Source organism: Hermetia illucens, chromosome 1 (assembly GCF_905115235.1).
Source record: "Hermetia illucens chromosome 1, iHerIll2.2.curated.20191125, whole genome shotgun sequence".
NCBI lineage: Eukaryota > Metazoa > Arthropoda > Insecta > Diptera > Stratiomyidae > Hermetia > Hermetia illucens.
In genome coordinates, this window is record NC_051849.1 from 178,840,266 (window position 1) to 178,859,831 (window position 19,566).

Sequence of the window (19,566 nt, forward strand, 5' to 3'; positions counted from 1 at the left end):
GCACGGTCAGCCAGCGTTTGCTCTGTCAGTAAACGGTTGAATTTAGCCATCTCACTTACTGACAGGCCTTTTGCGAGCTGCTCTTTCAAGCGCCTATAAGAGCAGTCTTCAAAGACGTTAGAGACAAGCCCAACTGCTTCCTCGTCCAGTTCGACCAACGTCTAATTAAAACGGACGGCATTCGCCGTGACGCCAAAACGGCACTCGTACGACCACGGTTGGTACCGCGGGACTTGCCTCTCTTCCGGAGAACATCGTTTTGCCGAAACGAACAACCCAGAGAAAGAACGTGCAAGTGGAACGAGCGGAGTTTGAGTCAGAAAGAAGCGAAAGAGCGGAGGAGGAGAAAAACGACTCTGCTTCGTCTCTTGAGCCGTTCTTTTTAATATTTATGTTAACAAAAAGAGCCAGTGGCGACTCTTGCGGCATGATGTTATTTTTTTACTACCAAAAAGAATTCACAAAAAAAATTACCCAATCTATTCAATAGTATAATTCTGGGTCGACGGTTTTGACGTTGTTGGTTGCGTTGGGAACCGACTGGCTAGTGAAGGTGTAAATAATATTGTGAATAATGCGATTAGTAAGTTTCAATCCCCTTTCATCCACCTTTTTAGTTTCCTGTTCTGGGTTGGTTGGTAGTGGACAAAGGGTGAAACGTGGACTGGTACCCACGAAAGAGCATAAAACCTCGGAAACGCCTGCTAAACCAACACCAACAGCTCTAGTACCAAACCCTATCTCCACTTCCACGTGGTGACCGCTGGGAGCTTCTTTTTAACGAAAAGCTGCAGACGGAGAAGGATGAAGGGGAGTCTTCCGCTCCTAAAAACGGGACAAATTGTACCAACTGGTCCTCCAGGTTGGGGGTTGGGTAGGGCTGACAACCCTACACGGAAAACAATTTCTTACGAAGGCACAACAGGAGCCTCAGACTGGATGGATTTTACAACGACAAACCCGGCAACGACAAAGGAATAACGATTTGCGCATTTTTTCGTGGAACGTGCGCTCCCTGTACAGAGCTGGATCTGCGAAGCAGCTAGCCGATAGCCCCTCCCAATATAGGGCTGATCTAACAGCATTGCAGGAGATGTGTTGGGGCCGGTTTTCTGGAGGAGAGTCGCTACACCATATATTATAGTGGCCATTCAGTAAACCATGTACTCGGAGTAGGTTAGTCAGGCAAAAAATGCTGCTGTTATCGACTTTGAAAACAAAGCGAATCCTCGAAGCCTGTCCTAGATATGATATCAACATCATACTTGGGGATTTTAACAGTCAAGTAAGGACGGAGCCCATATTCAGGCGATATGTTGGCTCCCATAGCTTACATCGAAATATCATACAAATGATAACGGACTGCGGATTATTCAATTAGCAGTGTCACACGAAATGGTTCTTGGAAGTACCTGGTTTGCGTGGAAAGCGGTCCACAAACAAACGTGGGCCTCTCCAGACGGGATCACTTTCAACCAAATTGACCACGTGCTGATCGAACGCCGCCACCTCCCGGCCTTGATGAATGTCAGAACATCTAGGAGGACCAATATAGACTCGGATCACTGTCTCGTTGGCATGGTGCTCCGAGCTCGAATAACAACACCACCCAGAATCGACTCTGACAATCAGGTGAGAGTTAACACTGAAGCCATCCACAACACAGCCCTCCGCAACACCTATAAGAGCGAAATGGGTGCCGAAATATCCGCAGGCAACAGAGATCCTGAAAATGAAGCATCAACAAATGATCTTCACAATTATCTGACGAACGTTATCATAAATACGGCCACAAACATACTTGGCCCCAGCCGCAAAAGGAGTCGGAACGGCTGGTTTGACGATGAATGTAAGCTAGGAGCGGAGCGGAAAAATGCGCATACCGAGTAATGTTGCATTTTCAAAGGACGCAGGCACGCGCGGAGACTTGTCACGAACTCCGGCAAGCGGAGAAGCTACTTCACAGACGGAAAAAGAAATAATAGGAAACTTGCTTTTTCTTATTCGCTAGTGTTGATATTTTTATTTTTGCAAAAAGCGATATTTCGGGAACCACTTGCTCCCTTCATCAGTGCTAACAAGTCCTGTATTTGCAAAAATAATAGGGTCAAAGCTTTTACTGTACAAGACAATTATCTTGCCAGTCCTCATGTATACCTCGGAGACCTGGGATCTTAGTTAGTTCGAGAGAAGAATCCTCCGAAGAATTTTTGGCCCCTTACGTGAGGATGGACGATTCCGTGGCATACATAATGACGAAATCTATGTGCGATAGCATGACCGTCAAATCCGGATCAATAGCTTATGGTGGGCGGGTCACCTAATCCGTATGAATGAGGATGATCTAGCCCGGAATGTTTATAAGGGCAATATCTATGATAAAAAAGAAGACGAGGGAGACCCTGTCTGAGATGAAACAATAGCGTAGGTCAGGACACCAGAAAGCTTTTAGGGATACCGAATTGGTGGACCTCAGCGCAAAACCGGGGTGTCTGGAGTTCCTTATTAAGGCAGGCCTAGACCAGATACCGGCTGTTGCGCTGTTGATGATGATGATGATTGTCAGAACATCGAAAGCACCAGTGAATCCTCGAGGCTCAGTAAGAATCTGTCCAAGGAGCATAAGAGCCCATCCTTTCTTAAAAAGTCGGAAGGCTCCTGGACGGAATCTTCTAGTGAAACCTTGGAGCTGCTGGTTCAACCGCACTTTCCCGCCAGCGAGGAGGACTATGAGTCAGAACCTTGCTTCGAGGGTTTGCTGCCACCCCAGCTGTGCGAGACCATCAAATCGTTAATTACCGAGGATAAGATCGGCTGGGCTATAAACAGCTTCTCTGCATATAAATCTCCAGGCCCAGATGGCATAATTTCAGCCAAGTTACAGAAGAAACAACTCTTCAAGGCTCTAATCCAATATGGATTGTTGCGCCAACGATTATTATTACAGAAGCAGAAGGGAAGGGTTGTACCGTGATTTGTTGAGATTTACCGGAACTGCATCTCTTTAGGATACGCGAAGGACTTTCGACCAATCAGCCTGACCTCTTTCGTGTTGAAGACCCTAGAACGCGTCCTGGACATCGACTTAAGGACGATTATGGAGAGCACGCCTTTCTCTAAGTCCCTGCATGCCTACCTCAAAGGAAAATCCACATAAACCGCCCTCCACGAGGTAATTGGCACGATTGAACGGTGGCAGCAGTACAAGCAGTATACCCTAGCTGCCTTCTTGAATATAGAGGGAGTTTTCAACAACGTTAGTACCAACGTCATCAAGGAAGTCTTGACCGGTATTGGATTGCAGGGGCACCTTGCGCATTGGATTATATCAATGTTAAGTACCAGGATAATCCAGTCAGAACTGAGAGGCAACCACTTAACCAGAGCTGTAAATACGGCCCAGGATGGCGCCATCTCTCCGATGCTCTAGTTAATAGTAATGGACGAAATTTTACGAACATTGGACAGCAGTGGAGTGAAGGTGGTGGCGTACGCCAACGACTTGGTGATATTAGTGTGAGGGATGTTTCCTCCATTATGAGCGACATCATGGAACGACCGTTGCGAAAGGTTTGCCTATGGGCCGCAAGATGCGAACTCCACACAAACCCAACCAAAACGGAACTCATGCTATTCACCACCAAGACAAGGATATCTGAAATCCACCTACCACGGCTGAATGAACAAAGATTGGTTCTTTCCTCTAATGTAAATTATCTGGGTGTAATCCTGTATCCAAAGCTAAATTGGACATAGAACTGAGGGTTAACAAGGCCTGTATAGAAGGCCGCCGGCCGAGGATGGTTCTCTGGATGTACACCGCTGTAGTGCGTTCGATCCTAACGTACGGCTCTATCGTATGGTGGCAGACTTTGAGCAAAAAATACAATAGGATGAAGCTTAATTGGATTCAAAGAACCGTGTATGCAGTTGCTACTGGGGGTTTGCAGTCCTGCCCGGCAGATGCTCTCAATGTACTCCTGCATCCCCCCCCCCCTAGACCGACACATTAAATACGTTGCAGCGTGAAGTGCCGTCAGACTACGTGAGTCCGGATGCTGGGCAGCGAAGTCCTACGGCCACAGTAACATCCTAGACGAAGTACCTCGTGAAATCTGTTCATTCCCCACGGACTATGTCACACGCAAGGTGAACTTCACGAGAAACTTTGCTGGGGACTTTCTAACCAGGGCAAAGTGAAAGGCCGGCGGCGTGTTACAAAGTTATGACTTAGTATTCTTTACCAATGGATCAAAGATAGCCTGTGGAGTCGGCAAGGGGCTTTTCTCGAATACACAGTGTACCCAAGTCGTTTGGTCCCCTAGCTTTCGCCAGTGCATTCCAAGAGGAAGTACTGACGATATTGGAAGTCTGTCGATGGCTAGAGCGAGATTTGAGCCCCAAGCGCAACATAGCCACTCTGACCGACAGCCAAGCGGCCATCAAGGGCTTGTACTCAGCGACTACATCCAGACTGGTGGGGCAGTGCAGAGACGCGTTGAACGCGTTCGGTGAATACAGTCTGTGTTTCGCTGGCGGCTGTCAGGGGCAAAGTCTACTCGGACTACCTACTAGCCGCGGGCCTTAGATGGTGAAGGGTTACCACCTGGGCCAAGCCAAGGAGAATTTAGCCCACTTATAATATAGCCCGATCACGAGAACTCCTATGCCAGACAGAAATGCATTCAAGATTACGGCGGTCTGTACGGGGTACTGGCCCACAGGAGACCATGAAGCCAGGCTCGGGCTACAATTCGCACTTCCGAAGCTGCGGAGAAGGAAGGGAAATCCCCATGCACTTGCACTTGCCCAGCTCTACCTAGAGTCAGACTACGAACACTGAGTAAACCATTCTTTGGGGACCTCAGGGAGATTTCTAGCTGCGGGGTGGGAGAGCTGATTTCCTTCGTAAATGCTACGGGCTGGCTCTGACGAACCGAGCTTGCTGGAATCTGCCTCCCTGCTCTCATAACAGCAGTCACTGTCTTAGAAGTTTGTAGTATTAAAACGGTGCACCACAGCGCTAATTGGGCTCCTCGGAACGGCCACCTAACTAGCTACCTAGTCTTATTTTGGGCCATTGTACCAGAATCCATCATGGAATCGCGGGGCCACAGAAACCGTAATCATGTCCGTAATCGTGCCCCTTATTATCCTTTTCCTCCCGCGAATATCCTGATTCTGCTCTTCATATTGAATTCCTAATAATCCACACTTATGTTAATAGTTAAACGCCAAACAAAATAACCAAAAACTGGGAATATTGAGTAATTTCAGTCAAAATTAGCCGATAATGAAAGCAAGCATTTCTCAGGTATTAAATTGTATTATTTCCTACTTTTCTCTCAGCACAAAATCCACAACCTATGGCACCACGATCCACATTTCCCCTCCTTCCAACTGTCACGAAAAGTCTCTCCATGACTTTGACATTACCACAGCTGACAGCGCGACTTAGCTTTGTGTGGATTTTCGTTTACAAATTCTCGTCTACTCGGCAATTTTAATGGTTTCAGAGGTACCTAAAAATCTGCACGAAAAGCCTTAACTGCTCGTCATGTCATGTGAAGTCAAATTACTGGGCCACATCCCGGATTTAAAGAAAGTTCAATCCCTGCTCGGATTTTCGCAAGGTAAGAAACTACGAAAATAGAAAAACGCCAGAGCCTTATCGTGTTCATTGTTTTGCAGATGAAAATTGGCTAAATGCGATCTACTACTCCCTGTCCCCGACCGGCGAAACCATCGCATTTGGACATGGAGCAAAGCTGGTGATAATGAGCTCGCACTGGTCCAATCGGAACAGCCAGTCGACGTATTCGATTTCTTGGCATGGCGAACTGGAGAATCCCAACGATATCATAACCGCCTTAACATGTCTACCGATATACGGTGCTAACGTGAGTACGGGCGCGGAGTGGACCTGCCTAGCCGTGGGACTAGCGTCGGGGATGGTCATGTTCTACGCAGACTCTGGGGTGCAGTTGTTCTCGCAGATTTTCCATAACGAACCCGTTCAGACGATCAAAGCCCAGTCCGAGAAGAAGTTCGCAGAAGAACTACATGTTGGCTACCTATCCTGCCTGTGTATCCTGCAAGGAACGCATATTTTTCACATCCTCAAAGGACTGAAGCACAGCATGAGCAAAACGGTCACGTCCATTTCCAGCAAGACGAACATTTCACATTTTCCAGACCGGATGCAGTGTCGAAAGTGGGAATATCGCGGCAAGAACATCACCATAAACGACTCGGCCGTAGTAGGGGGTCAACGGGTGGGCACCTTCGATTTTTTGCTCCAGCAGAGCTTGGAGGGGGGATTCTATACAAAATGCCGGAGTTCTCCCCCTGAAAGTTCTTTAATCCTTGGCGTGGGCGCGAAACCGTACATAGGATTCTATTACGCCAAAGAAGGCTTCGTCCAGGCGGGTCTCGGTGAAATGGCAAAGGCAGTTGCGAGTAACGTTATGTCGTCAGTCTCGGGTTGGCTTTTCAAGTCACAAACACAACCTGCACAGGAGCAAACTCAAACCATTACTCCGGGCGAGCCGATGCACTGCCGTTTCGGACTTTGTGATATACAACGCCAAGGACTCAACGTATGGTTGGCGCCTGGTCATGATCTCGCCGTTGTCTGCGATAATCTGAGCCGAGTTATCCTAGTCGACTGCAATCGGGGTATCGCCCTGCGCACTTGGAAGGGCTACCGCGAGCCCCAATGCGGATTCATCAAAGTCACCGAGAAGAAACCGAGACAAGACCGCAGCGAGCGCCGAAAAGTATTATTCTTGGTGATCTTCGCACCCCGACGATCTTGCCTGGAAATTTGGCCTCTCCAGCGTGGCCCGAAAATAGCCGCGTTCAATGTGAACAAAAACGGCCAATTGATCTACAACTCGTACGGCTTAATGGGTGTGATTCCGGGAGCGAAAACAGCAACAAACATACATCCCTGCATGTTCTTCGATCCTTCCGACGACTCCCTGAAGGAAATCATCGTTCCCTTCCACTGCGCACTGAGCGACGGCAACTCGAAAACTGCCAAGGACCTTCACCTTCTGCGCCGTATCAAAATGTGCTTACGCAGCTGCGAAGTAAGTCTCGACGGCATCATTGCAGAAGTCGACTCCTCGTGCTCCAGTTTCCAGACCGATGAGATCCGGCTGCAGTGCCTGGAAATGCTTGCCTCAAACAAACGTATCAAACCGCTCATATTCAAAAAAGCAATCGACGTGTTCCTCTCGCAACAGCAGTCGGAAGGCCACGCGAAACTGCGCCGGCAAAGCAGCGAGTCGGAGATGTCCAGCAAATCGCTGCCTGTTCTTCTAGAAAATTATCGAAAATTAGTTGACTTTTACATCGTAATAACAGACGAGACAAAACCACGGGACCTGAATACTTCAGCTTCTAGTGATGACAGCCTCTCTTTGATCCTGACTGAGTTGGAGACTATCCAGAAACTGCTAGACCTCAAGCAGGACCAGGCGACCGCACCAACAAACAATCGAGTCACATTCGAGCAACAGGTCCACGAGGAGGATTTCGTCACGTTTCTGGCTTTGTTCAACGTAGAAACATATGAGATTCGCTTGAAGACTGAACAAACGATTCACTACGGAGGAGTTGGGTATAGATTGTTTGGAAAGTTTCTGGAGAAGGGACACTGTGTGCATGGATTTGTAGAATGTGCCAGCGATAGTACAATTCGAAGTGAGGATTTCTTCAAGTTGGTGTTGCACTATTGGTTAGAGCGGCCGTTTTCGTATAGTAAAATGTGAGTATGGTTGAAAAGAAGAACTGGGCTGGTGTTGCCGTGGCAACGGAATGGGATTTCACTTCTTTTGTAAATAGTACATAATATTGAAAATCGGGCGCTTGTCTGTTGCACTTCAAGAAGATAGTTTGTCGTTTCTTCATTGCTCTGGGGGTAGGATCTGCTTCAACTTCGATCACACACCTAAAAGCATAATCGACCTTATCTTCTTTCTCAGAACTCTTTGAGCCTCTGCATCGATTCCATCCAACAGCTGAATCTTTTGCCGAATTCGAATTCCATGTTGTACGTAGTCTCATTTATCCTACGCGTATTAGGCAATGGAGCAGTTAGAGATGGATCCATGCCCATTGCGAAATCAATGCACCAGGTACCTTACAAGGTAATATCGTTAATCTCCGACAAGGGCCGCCATGACCGGGGATGCCACCGTGATGTCGATGTTTCGCCTGATCGTTACGAGTTCATTACTGAAGTTGAGAATCTGCATGCAAATCCCTACCAGGTATTCTAATAGTCTCGACTGATTAGTGCAGTAGCCACTTGATAATGCTGCAAGTTCATTTAGGAAATATCGCGCCTCATCTACGCGCTGGATGCAGATGCCCCGTAGACTGCAAGACCTCTTCATCGGCCTTAGAAACCAACGGAACGATTCCAAGCTATTGGTTTCTTTTTGAGCCTTCTTAACATCCGATTCAGGAAAACTGATAGTAAAGGAAGTTCTGGCCTATCGGCTCTCCCTCCTACTCTCTGTCTAGCCGTATCCAGGTGGAGGTATCGAGGCTATAGAGGACACCAAGTTATTTCGGAGTCTCAGCACCATTAGCTCCTCATCTGAAAACCAGAGAAAGCATTTGTTGAAAGATAGCAACTCAAAGCTTCCTTCACCCACTTCACATCGCTCAGAAAGATTCAAGAGCACTGTCTGACGGCGGTGCTTGATGCCTTGCAATGATGCAGTCCTTTCAGCTAGCTAGCCTAATCTGTTCGCATTGCTCATCGTAACCGGATGGGTTGGTGCTTTGACTACAAATGAAGACTTTATCTTTGCTGGCCGTCTGCTGCCCTTTGGGTTGATGAGTTTGGAATTGTCGGTCCCTTAGCCGCGGATGCCCCGGACGATCCTTTCCCTTCAACCCTGACGCAATCTGGAAGTTTGTTTTGCTCACCCGTGGAAAAACATTACGCTCAGCAGGTAGAGTCAACTGGAGCCCGGGGCCAGGAGTACTGATAGAAAGGGTCTGCTTCGGTTCGTCCGGTAAGGACTGAGTCCCAGTTGAATTTTCTCCAATTGAATAAGTAGTGACTCTGAGTCTAGACTCAGGTTCTATATCGAACTCAAGCTCGGTCCTCAATTAGAACTGGACCGTGACAATTTAATTTTTGTTTTTTGGTTTAATGTTTTCTCCTGACTGTTTGCCATAGCCTCTGTTTTTTTGGAACAGTTAAGCCGATCACGCCAGAGCCCCGTTTTGCCTAGACTGGGCACGGTAATCCCACATAATTTTCATTATCGCTTAGAGTCAGTTTCGTAATTTTCATAGGTTATTCAGGAGTTTCTCTTCATTACTTCAATTTTGGTTATTCAACTTGGAAGCTCGTGTTTCCGACAAACACAATCAAGCATGATATATGCTTGAGTCTGTTCGATCTTCTGAAATATTTTATCATTGTAGGCGGCCATAGCTAAGCAGTGACCCATTTTCGTGAGTTTCGAAAGTGAGTCACTGTTCGTAACGCATCTAGAATCCCACGATATGAAATCATGGAGAGACCCCGTTTACTCGTATTGACAGTCGGTCCCAAAAGTTCACTGTCGTGGTGACCTCGCGGGAAGATGCAAATATTTCCTATAAACACCATGTTCAGTAAGGAACTATGCCACCAATCTCTCCATAACGGGATCAGCAGATCCTTCCTGGTGACTTTTCGGAAGTCCCCACTCACTTCAGACGGACTCGCCCTTTTTCTCTAACAGAGGCAGTGCGTCTCATTCACTAGGTGATCCAAGCGGAACATTCCCCCAATAATGCACACTGCTTCTGCCTGATTCTCTCCTATGTGCTCGCAGCACGGTTGTTACATATGCACCGCATATGGATTCACATTTTCTGATTCACAATGTTTTCCGCATAGACATGAACCGCATATAATGAAATGGATTTCATCACTCCTGCGAATATACACAGTCTGTCTCAAGGTAAACAGGACTTTTTCAAAATAAGAACAACAAATGGTTTTTTTTCGGCAAAATTGTTCTATTTTATTTAAATTAAGCTCCTTCCGCTTCGATACTCTGATTTGCGCGACTTAACAACTTTTTGAATGACGATTTTAGGTCGTTGACCTGCATTGTTCGGAGGATGTCGGTATACGCTTTTCGAATGGCCGGAATGTCGGCATAGCGCATGCCTTTCTTCGGCAAATGAAGTTTTTCGAATAGATAAAAGTCAAAGGGTGCCAGATCAGGCGAATACGGGGAATGATTCAACGATAAAATGCGATTTTTTCTCAACAAATCGGTGATGAGCTTCGATTCGATTAAAAGGCGCATTATCGAGCAACAAACGCCAACTGCCTTCCTCAGAATATTCTGGCCGAATGTGACGAATACCATGCAACAACCGCCTCAAGACGCCAAGATAATATGGCTCAGTAATCGTTTGTCCCGGTGGAACGAACACATAATGAACAATACCCTTTGAATCGTAAAAACCAATGAGCCTTGTTTTCACTTTTGACTTCTGAAAACGAGATTTTTTAGTTGCTGGCTCGTTTTGTGGCCTCCATTCAGTACTTTGACGCTTCGACGTTCGACACCAGTATCAGTATTGTAAAGGAAGTTTTTGTCCTTTTTCAACTCTTTAACGATATCCTTACAATGTTAGATTCTGAGCAATTTTTGATTGTCAGTGAGTTTGTGCGGCACAAAGTGAGAACAAACCTTCCGATAGCCCAATTTTCCGGTCACAATGCAATGAATCGAATCTTTGGACATTCCCAATTCCATTTCCATAAAACGCAACGAAAATTTAGGCTGAATTTTGAGAAAATCTCGCTGTACCTTCGAGCGCCTATAGCCACATCAAGACGGCGCCACCATAAATATGCATATTGAAAAATTCCGCTTTACTTTGAGACAGACTGTGTTTTGCCCTCACATTAAAAATCATCTGCTAGAGATAAACTAGCTCTAGTTGTAGCATCGATTATCACATCGAGGTATCTATTGATGGATTTTGAAATGGTCTAATGATTACCAATCTGGATGTTCTTGTCTTTTCATCCACCAGATTCGGTTAAACAATTCGTAACCACTTTTGACAGGCTTAAAGTCCTGAGGATACTTCGTAATTGCAACCACCGCCAGATCTCCTACACAGCCAATCAGCATTGCCTTCTCTGGAGAAGACTAAGGATGCCATCATACATGATGTACCACAGCAGGATCCACCCACACTATTGATGTAACTCTTCGCCTCAGTTGGAATAATGGGTGAAATCGTCTTCGTCGGAACTTTGTTGTAAACATGTGTTCTTTTTTCCCATCTTCCGTCCCGTATCAAAGAAGTCTCCCCAAGTGGTAACACTCGGTTAATCGAGCTAAGTAACCAGAAACACTCAGTTTAGCGAAGACACCCTTAATCCAATCCTAGTTAGCCGAAGTAAAAGCATTTCTGACAACTAGTGCCGTCACCATGCATCAATAGTCAACACCTCACGAGCGGAACGCACGGCTCTTGTTATCGCGCCAATCGTACAACTGCACATTCCAATGGCTCCACGAGTGGAATCACCTTTTTGAATATAACCCTCACCAATATCTTCTCCATAGTATCTAAAAGACGGATAGGGTGATATGAAGAAAATGCGCCAAGTGGTTTTGGGGCTTCGGTAACCTCTACCTCTTCCACTGACCATTATTCACGATTCATATAGCTTTTAGCAGCCGACTTGAGCGCCTTGTTTGTAATTCTGTTCAATCCCGTAGCCTTATTATCCCCAATTCAGCACAAATTTCTTGTAGTTCTTCCGCGGTTACCCCAGGAATCGATAGGAAATCCTGTTGAACGGTTGGCTGGAGTCCCCCTTTCTTCATGTTGTGGAAAAGAAATGCAACTGCTTTGAACAAGAGTTACGGCTACATTACTTGTTTATTGCAATCTTGTAGGCGACGCCACATGGGTTCGTATTTGCCCCAGTTATCTGGTAACATCGCTGACTCACTTTTTCCAGTGCCCTTTGGATTATGACCTTCGTCTAGAGCCGTCAGAAATGACTCCTTCGATAAAGTCCCAATGGACTAACAAACTATCCCCCTTTTCCCACTCCCATTTCCGCTTCCTCCGTTCCCAAAGCCGGGAAAGATGGCCTGGTGGACAATATGGGGAAGTTCATTCGTACGGTAGACTACCTCTCTTGGCAACGAGGTACTGTCATGTCAGGTCGACGATGGAACACAATCTTCTACACTGGAAAGTGAACATGCATCGAACGTTTGCCACTACAATAGGCCGATCTACAAAACTTTCGATGAGGATTTGGCCTCTGATGTTCGTTACTCGGTTTCCCCACATCACTTCTTACAATTTGTTCGGAGTTGTTTTCTCTAACGTCCAACATCAGACTGTCTAAGATCTCCTCACATGTTGTTCTGTTGTTGCACTAGATGGGGACGTAAGATTTGTAGATTTAGATACCGGTGATTTTGGCCCTTACAATGCCTGCTCCCGGTAATGCCACGGTTTCCATATCGCGAAATTAGCGGACATATAGTTTACCAAAGTACTGTTTTCGTAATTTCGGTATGGTTTACATATTACCGCCACGTCCACCTTCGACTGTTAAAAGTTTTGTGAGAGCAGTCTCTCAGTGGATGGCGTCAATTTGTGATAACCTTATTTGGCCATGTAATCCAGCTCCCTCCTATATGCCGCATACCTGTCACCAGCTGTAACGTGCTGGTCGTTCGCTCCCTTGCGCGACATGCATCATGGATCTCCAGAACATTCTTTAATGATATGATCCTCTTCTCTACGCTTCTTGCACCTTTTTGATCTGTCGTACTGATTGGTGCATGTTGCTGCAAGACAGCCAAAATCGAGGCATCTGAAGCCTCTCCTTAGACTCAGTGCTCACGGCCCAACCTATTCCTATCTTCTCCGCGGTAATTAACTTAACCATTGATATTCCCACATGCCTTCATCCTCTTTATTATACTCTGTTCTATATGGGTAAGAATAAATTGTTCATTTAACGCAGCATTTTCCCGTGGGAGTTTTAATTTCCACTTCTTATCTACTGACTTCTCGCTAAATTTATTTAACTCCAACATCAGATTGCCTTTTCGCACTCGCCTGATATGGCTCACATTACCGCCCAAATTTGTCAATTTCAGATCCGCATTCATTTTCCGAAGGAACAACGCTGACGACAACTTCTCAAACTTCGAGCTCTTACAAGTCTAATGTAAATCTTATTTCTCCTCCATATTTGATTTATTTTCTTGGTATCCTTCCCATAGCCATCCACGTGGAGATCACTCTCCTCTTCTGCGCGAGGCCGTGAATTTCCTTGCAAAATCATCCATGGAGATTAGCTTAAAGACTCTCACTGGTGGCGTCCCCTGAAAGTGGAGTAGTGTCTGTACGTTGATCTTCCTGATACTTTCTGAAGAAGTCTAGGTTGTTACTGTTGTTACATTCGCTGCATTGGAAAGTTTCTTGTCAGGATTGGAAGGTGTGGCCAGATTTCTGTTGTTTTAGAACGGCTGCTCGACTTGCAATTTTCAAAAGTCCGGTATCCTTTGCAGCTCTCCGGGAATTTAGCTGATCGCCTGGAATATTGACAAGAACATCATATGTTAAACCTGGCCTTCTCTCCTGCTCTAAGAGTTATTGCCTTTTTCTCTTGGTTGCGACTTGGTTCACTGTTGTCGCCAGTCAATGCAGGTTACGTTATCGGCCCAATTATAAAATCGCCTCTAATACAGAACGGGACACTGCTGCGACTTCAGATTTTTTTCTTAGTTAACCATGGGATGTGCAGAAGAACGTCTAATGAGCTTGTGCCATCGTTTACGGAAAGATGTCTTAAAGCTCACTCTCCTCCCTTCCCAAGGCTTTACCACTTTCGCTATTTCAGTCCGTCTCTACATCTACACAACCGGATGGTCATGGTATCGCTCATAGATTTCGTCGTTATGTAGGCTACGGAATCGTCCATCCTCGTGTAGGGGGCCAAGAATTCTTCGGAAGATTCTTCTCTCGAACGCGGTGAAGAGTTCGCAATTCTTCTTGCTAAGAACCCAAGTTTCCGAGGAATATATGAGGACTGGCAAGATCATTTTCTTATACAGTAAGAGGTTTGACCCTATGGTGAGACGTTTCGAGCGAAACAGTTTTTGTAAGTTGGCAACAACCGTGCGCGGAATTCATCGCCGTAGCTATTATCGGTTGTGATTTTCGACCCTAGATAGGAGAAATTATCAACGGTCACAAAGTTGTAGTCTCGCGCCGCCTGCTCGATCTGGATGAAGACAGTTTGTACGTCTCGGGTCCTTCTTCCCATGCTGTCGATATCGGCAACATAGGCCAGTAGTTGGGTGGACTTGAAGAGGATCGTACCTCTCGCATTTACCTCAACATCACCGGTCACTTTTTACAGGACCAGGTTGAAGAGGACACATGATAGGGCATCCTCTTTTCTTAGACCGTTGTTGATGTCGAATCGTCTTGAGAGTGATTTTGCTGCTTTTATCTGGCCTCGCACATTGGTCAGGGTCAGCCTAGTCAATCTTATTAATTTCGCCGGGAAACCGAATTCTCTCATGGTCGTGTACAGTTTTACCCTGGCTATGCTATCATAGGCGGCCTTAAAGCCGATTAAAAGATGGTGCAACTGATGTCCATATTCCAACAGTGTTCCCATCGCTTGCCGCAGAGAGAAAACTGATCTGTTTCTGATTTGCCTGAGGTGAAACCTCTTTGATATGGGCCGATGATGTTCTGAGCGTATAGGGCTATCCGACTTAGCAAAATAGCGCTTGGTGTAATTAGTCGCCTCCATATTTAACCAATTCGGATGTAATTCCTTCGGCTCCTGGCAACTTATGCCAAGTATGTTTGTGGCCGTATTTATGATAACATTCTTCAGGTGATTGTGAAGATCATTTATTGATGCTTCGTCTGCAGGATCTCTGCGATTATTGCGGCATCCATTTCCCTTTTATAGGTGTTGCGGAGGGCTGTGTTGTGTATGGCTTCAGTGTTAACTCTCACCTGATTGTCAGAAGGGATTCTGGCTGGTGTTGTTATTCGAACTCGGAGCCCCCCTGTATGTTTTCTGACTTTCATCAAGGCTGAGAGGTGGCAGAGTTCGATCAACACGTGCTCAATTTGGTTGAAAATGATCTCGTCTGGAGAGGCCTACGTTTGTTTGTGGACCGCTTTCCGCGCAAACCAGGTACTTCCAAGAACCATTTCATGTGACACTGCTAATTGAATAATCCGCAGTCCGATATCATTTGTACTTTGATGCAAGCCATGGGAGCCAACGTATCGCCTGAGTACGGGCTCCGTTCTCACTTAGTTGTTAAAAAACCCAAGTATGATTTTGATATCATACCTGGGATAGGCTTCGAGGGTTCGTTCTATTGCCTTGTAGAAAGTATTCTTCTCCGACTTTGCAGTCTCCTCTGTAGGGGCGTGAACGTTAATTGGGCTTATATTTCTGAATTCGCCTCGGAAGCGCAAATACATAGCCTTTCGCTTATGCTTTGCTCATCTAAATTATTGTTCTTTTTTCATTTTATAGTGAAGACGTAATCGAAGATATGACACGATTAGCTTCGATCATAAGACAAATCTGTGATTTAGCCGGCGATGCAATTGTCTATGAATACAATGAAGTCTGCATGTGGTGGCAAATTATGCGAGAGATTATGTTGGAAAGCAAATCGGCAGCACAGAGTCTGTTGGCTGCGATTGTTTGTAGACATGTTTCAAATAGGATAAGCAAACGGGAGGTAAAATGATGATATTTCCCTTTTATTCTTTGTAAATATAATTTAATTCAATAGAGTTCCCAGGAAGATAATATAACCGACGAAACTGAAACTTGGGAACAAGTTACGCATGAAGCCGCTCAATGGTCCTTACTTATAGGAAAATTAGATGACATATCGATACTTGGTGCTGTACTGAGGTAAGTTTATTGGAAACTCTTCATAGCAGTCGCCTGGATGGCAAGTTTCTGATTGTTATAATTATTTCCAAGCTCCCCTCAAACAAGTTGTGATCCAGAAATGCCAAAACTACCATACGATCGCCCCGATTGCAGTCTCTACGCTATATTCACGGGCGGCAAAGGAATTGTAGCGGAACTAGTCGCAAAATGGCTCACTCACTCTGAATTGCATCCAAAAAAAATCCTAGAAAACTATGAAAATACAAATAACGACATTGTGGTGAAAAATCTACATCTCCTGCGAGAACATTTCCCGTTTAGCTTGCAGTCGGGGGTGTTGCTATGCCACATGACGTGGGACTACTTCTGCCACTGGAGTAATAACCTACCAAGTTTGGAATACCTAAGGGCTGGAATCAAATGCTTGGAACAATTTCAAATCGATGACTTAGCATTGAAACATGGCCTATGTTGCATGATCTGGAATGCTCACTTGAAAATACCTTTGGAGGCAACCAAAAAGTTAATTCACAAAGCAGGACGTTTGCCTAAAGAGCGACTATGCCAGCAAGACATTGGGGTTTCAGACGCTCTCATACCAGAACTTTTGGAGGAGACACTCCGGTTTTTCGAACATTTTCTGTCGAGTTTAGAACATAAATCACGTGAACTGGTTTTTGAGGAGTTGCTAATAGACGGACAGATTCCATTGCCTCATCTATCACTGCAGCAAAATCATGGCATAAAGATGATATTACAATTACATATCGAGCTCTGCAAGGTGCTACATTTAATCGCTTTGTTTTCGCTTAAAATTCCCAAGCCAATGCAACTACTGTTCGACGCGATGTCAAATCAAACCTTTTTCGTCGAGATCAATAGAGAGTTGAATTACACACTGCCTCCGCCTGATATGATTTTGCAGAAGCATCGCTTGGAGTTCTTATGCAAGGCTGTGACTGGATCGATGGATTTCATTCGGGAAGACTTACAAACTCTCTACGTTCAGGAGCATGTGTCACATATGCAGTTGATCGAAGAGTTAGCGGATCTGTGGCAATTGGATAAAACGGAGATTAAAAAACATGAGGTGTGTTCTTCACCCCTGGATGGTATTTAGGCCAGATTTCCTTTCAACCTGAAATGTTTGTTTTTTTTTGCAGATCGTTGAATTATACGCACACGGTTGGGATAGCTACGCGGAAGAATTGCTCGAGAATGTGGCCTGCAGCTACGAGATGGGCCCGCTGCTTCTAGAAATTGCCGGGCGCCGACTTAACTTGCATATCGGCAATTCAGGGACACGTTGGTCAGTCATTGCGTCGGCTGGCGGGTTAGTGACTGAATATCTCGACACTCTAGTAAGTGTAGGAAGAGTTTACTATAAACAATAGTACGTTTTTATGGCACTCCTATTGTCTAGTCCAAAAAAAATGTTCATGGCCATTGCAGTCAAGACTCATTGCACATTGAACGCTTTCTAAATACCCAAAACAAAATCATCTTTTCTCTTCCGCCATGTAGAAAACAAAGACGACTGGCATTCAAATCACCGAAGATTCGGATCGTATCGATTTGGAACGTATTATAAGTTTAGCGGGTAAAGCATTCCAGTGTCTTGCTATGAAGGATTCTAAGAAATTACGTATTGCCGGTCAAATGTTCGATGGTCTGCAAATATTGAAGGAGTTCGAAGGTCGCTAGACGAAGTAAAAGTTAAATTCACAACAACTGCACAACATCCATCGTTGTCTGTTTACCTGTTATTTACGATTAATATTTAGGATTTTATATTTTATTATTTATAATTCTTAGGATGAAATGTTACAAAGCTTTGTCGCACGTACACACTCCCACGTATACTAATTTGTTATGTATTAAAAAATAAATAAGGATTGAAATATGGTTTTAACGTAATTTATGTTTTTTTTTAATGAGTGGAGGTGGAAACCTTAAAAAGGCGTTTCTACGCTAAAACCACCCCCACTTTCCCGTCCATATCCCCGCGGGACTACCGTGAAGTATTACCTCGCAAGGAGGGCTCTCCGGACTCGATCCAGTTCCCGCAGCTTTTCCTGTATCGCAGTTCGTTTAACCTCCCTCTTTCGATCGCGAATAACGGACAATGGAACAACATGCGGGGTCCGGGTCTTCGGGTGCATTCGGGATAGTCCGGGAACTCATCCAATTCGAAGCGATGCAAGTACTTCCTGTATCCACCATATCCCATATGGAGCTGTGTTAAATGGAAGCCCGCATTCGTCCTCCTCCGGTACAAACAATGTGCCTCATTCACTAGAAGATCCAAAGGAATCATCGCCGCGATGACAAACTCTACCTCACTGGATACTGTCCTATATGAACTGCACACCCTCAGCGCAATTGATCGGTATGCCGAACTTACCCTTACCCACCGTGTTGTTCAGTGCTTTCGCTCAACCAGGAGCCGCATATAACAGGATGGACTTCACCATGCGATAAGCAGTCGACGACTAAATTTTGGCCCTCCAACATTAGATAGCTAGCCCTTGCTGCTTTGAGGCTCAACTTGGCATCGATCATTACCCTTAGGTATCTAATAATCGATTTTGAATAGATTATCAACCCGGACTTTGTCAGTATTATGTTTCGTGCGATTGGTAATAAAGATCGCCTCCATCCTATCGTCCGCCAGATCCAGTTTCACCATTTGGAGCCATGCTTTGATGGCATGAGTTGTTTCACTTACATACACTTCGACGTCCTGGGGGTGTTTCGCAACTACTATCACCGCCTATCGTCTTCAAAACCAATCAACCAATTGCCTCCTTTGTCACCCCGTCATACATTATGCTCCACAGCACACCCCAATACGGAGCCTTTGGGAATTCCTGCTATCACAACATCCTTCAAAAAAGTCTCTCCGAGAGGTAATCTCGATTATCCGCACACAATTTAGCCAGGGTGCCCTTAATCTAACCCCAGTTGGCCGAATTAAAAGCATTCCTGGCATCCAGCGTCAGCACCGCGCAGTACTTTCCAGCGGCCGATGCCTCCCGAGCCAGGTCCACGAACGTTGCTATTGCATCGACTGCGGACCGCGCTCTGCGAAACCCATACCGCCGCTTCGATAGATAACCTGCTAGCTCGACGAACGGAACGCCTTTCGTATATACCATAACCCTCAGCAACATCTTTTCCATAATGTCTTAAAACAGATAGAACGATATGAGGAGGGTGTCCCAAGTGGTTTTTGTCGCTTCGATAGCAGAACCAACCTCTGCCTATTCCACTGGGCGAGAGATACTTCTGTGTGGAGACGTTCAGGTGCTTGGAGGGTTATCTTCCGTCGAAGAATGACGGGATGTCGGGGGTGATTTTAACTTGGTCACGGCGTCCTGGGACAAGCCCAAAAGTCCCTAGAACCCTAGAAGTTTGCCTAACTCCGAGAACAGGGTTAAGTCGAACTGCATTCCCTGGCCTGTAATCACTTCGGCTGGAATTCCAAAGGGGGGGGGGGGATTCCCCCAATCAAGGACCTCAGCGCACAATTGGTGTCGGCCAAAGGTATTGCCTCAGGCCACCACGAAAAGGGGAAGCTCCCGAAATTTGTATTGGAGATT

General features: G+C 45.7%; 1 protein-coding gene across 2 annotated transcripts; it reads left to right on the forward strand.

Moving 5' to 3' along the window:
* Window positions 1-5,434: 5,434 nt before the first annotated feature.
* LOC119656843 (rab3 GTPase-activating protein regulatory subunit) lies at window positions 5,435-17,881 on the forward strand. 2 transcript variants are annotated; one of them, XM_038063496.1, is made up of 7 exons: window positions 5,435-5,633; window positions 5,692-7,774; window positions 15,593-15,803; window positions 15,858-15,982; window positions 16,055-17,054; window positions 17,128-17,325; window positions 17,489-17,881. In XM_038063496.1, the coding sequence occupies exons 1-7, from the start codon at window positions 5,558-5,560 to the stop codon at window positions 17,666-17,668; spliced, it is 3,873 nt and encodes a 1,290-aa protein (XP_037919424.1). In that variant the 5' UTR covers window positions 5,435-5,557; the 3' UTR covers window positions 17,669-17,881. The 2 variants fall into 2 exon arrangements, with proteins under 2 accessions (XP_037919424.1, XP_037919431.1); XM_038063503.1 differs by having other exon boundaries at window positions 17,128-17,357; window positions 17,489-17,627.
* The last annotated feature ends 1,685 nt before the right edge of the window (window positions 17,882-19,566 follow it).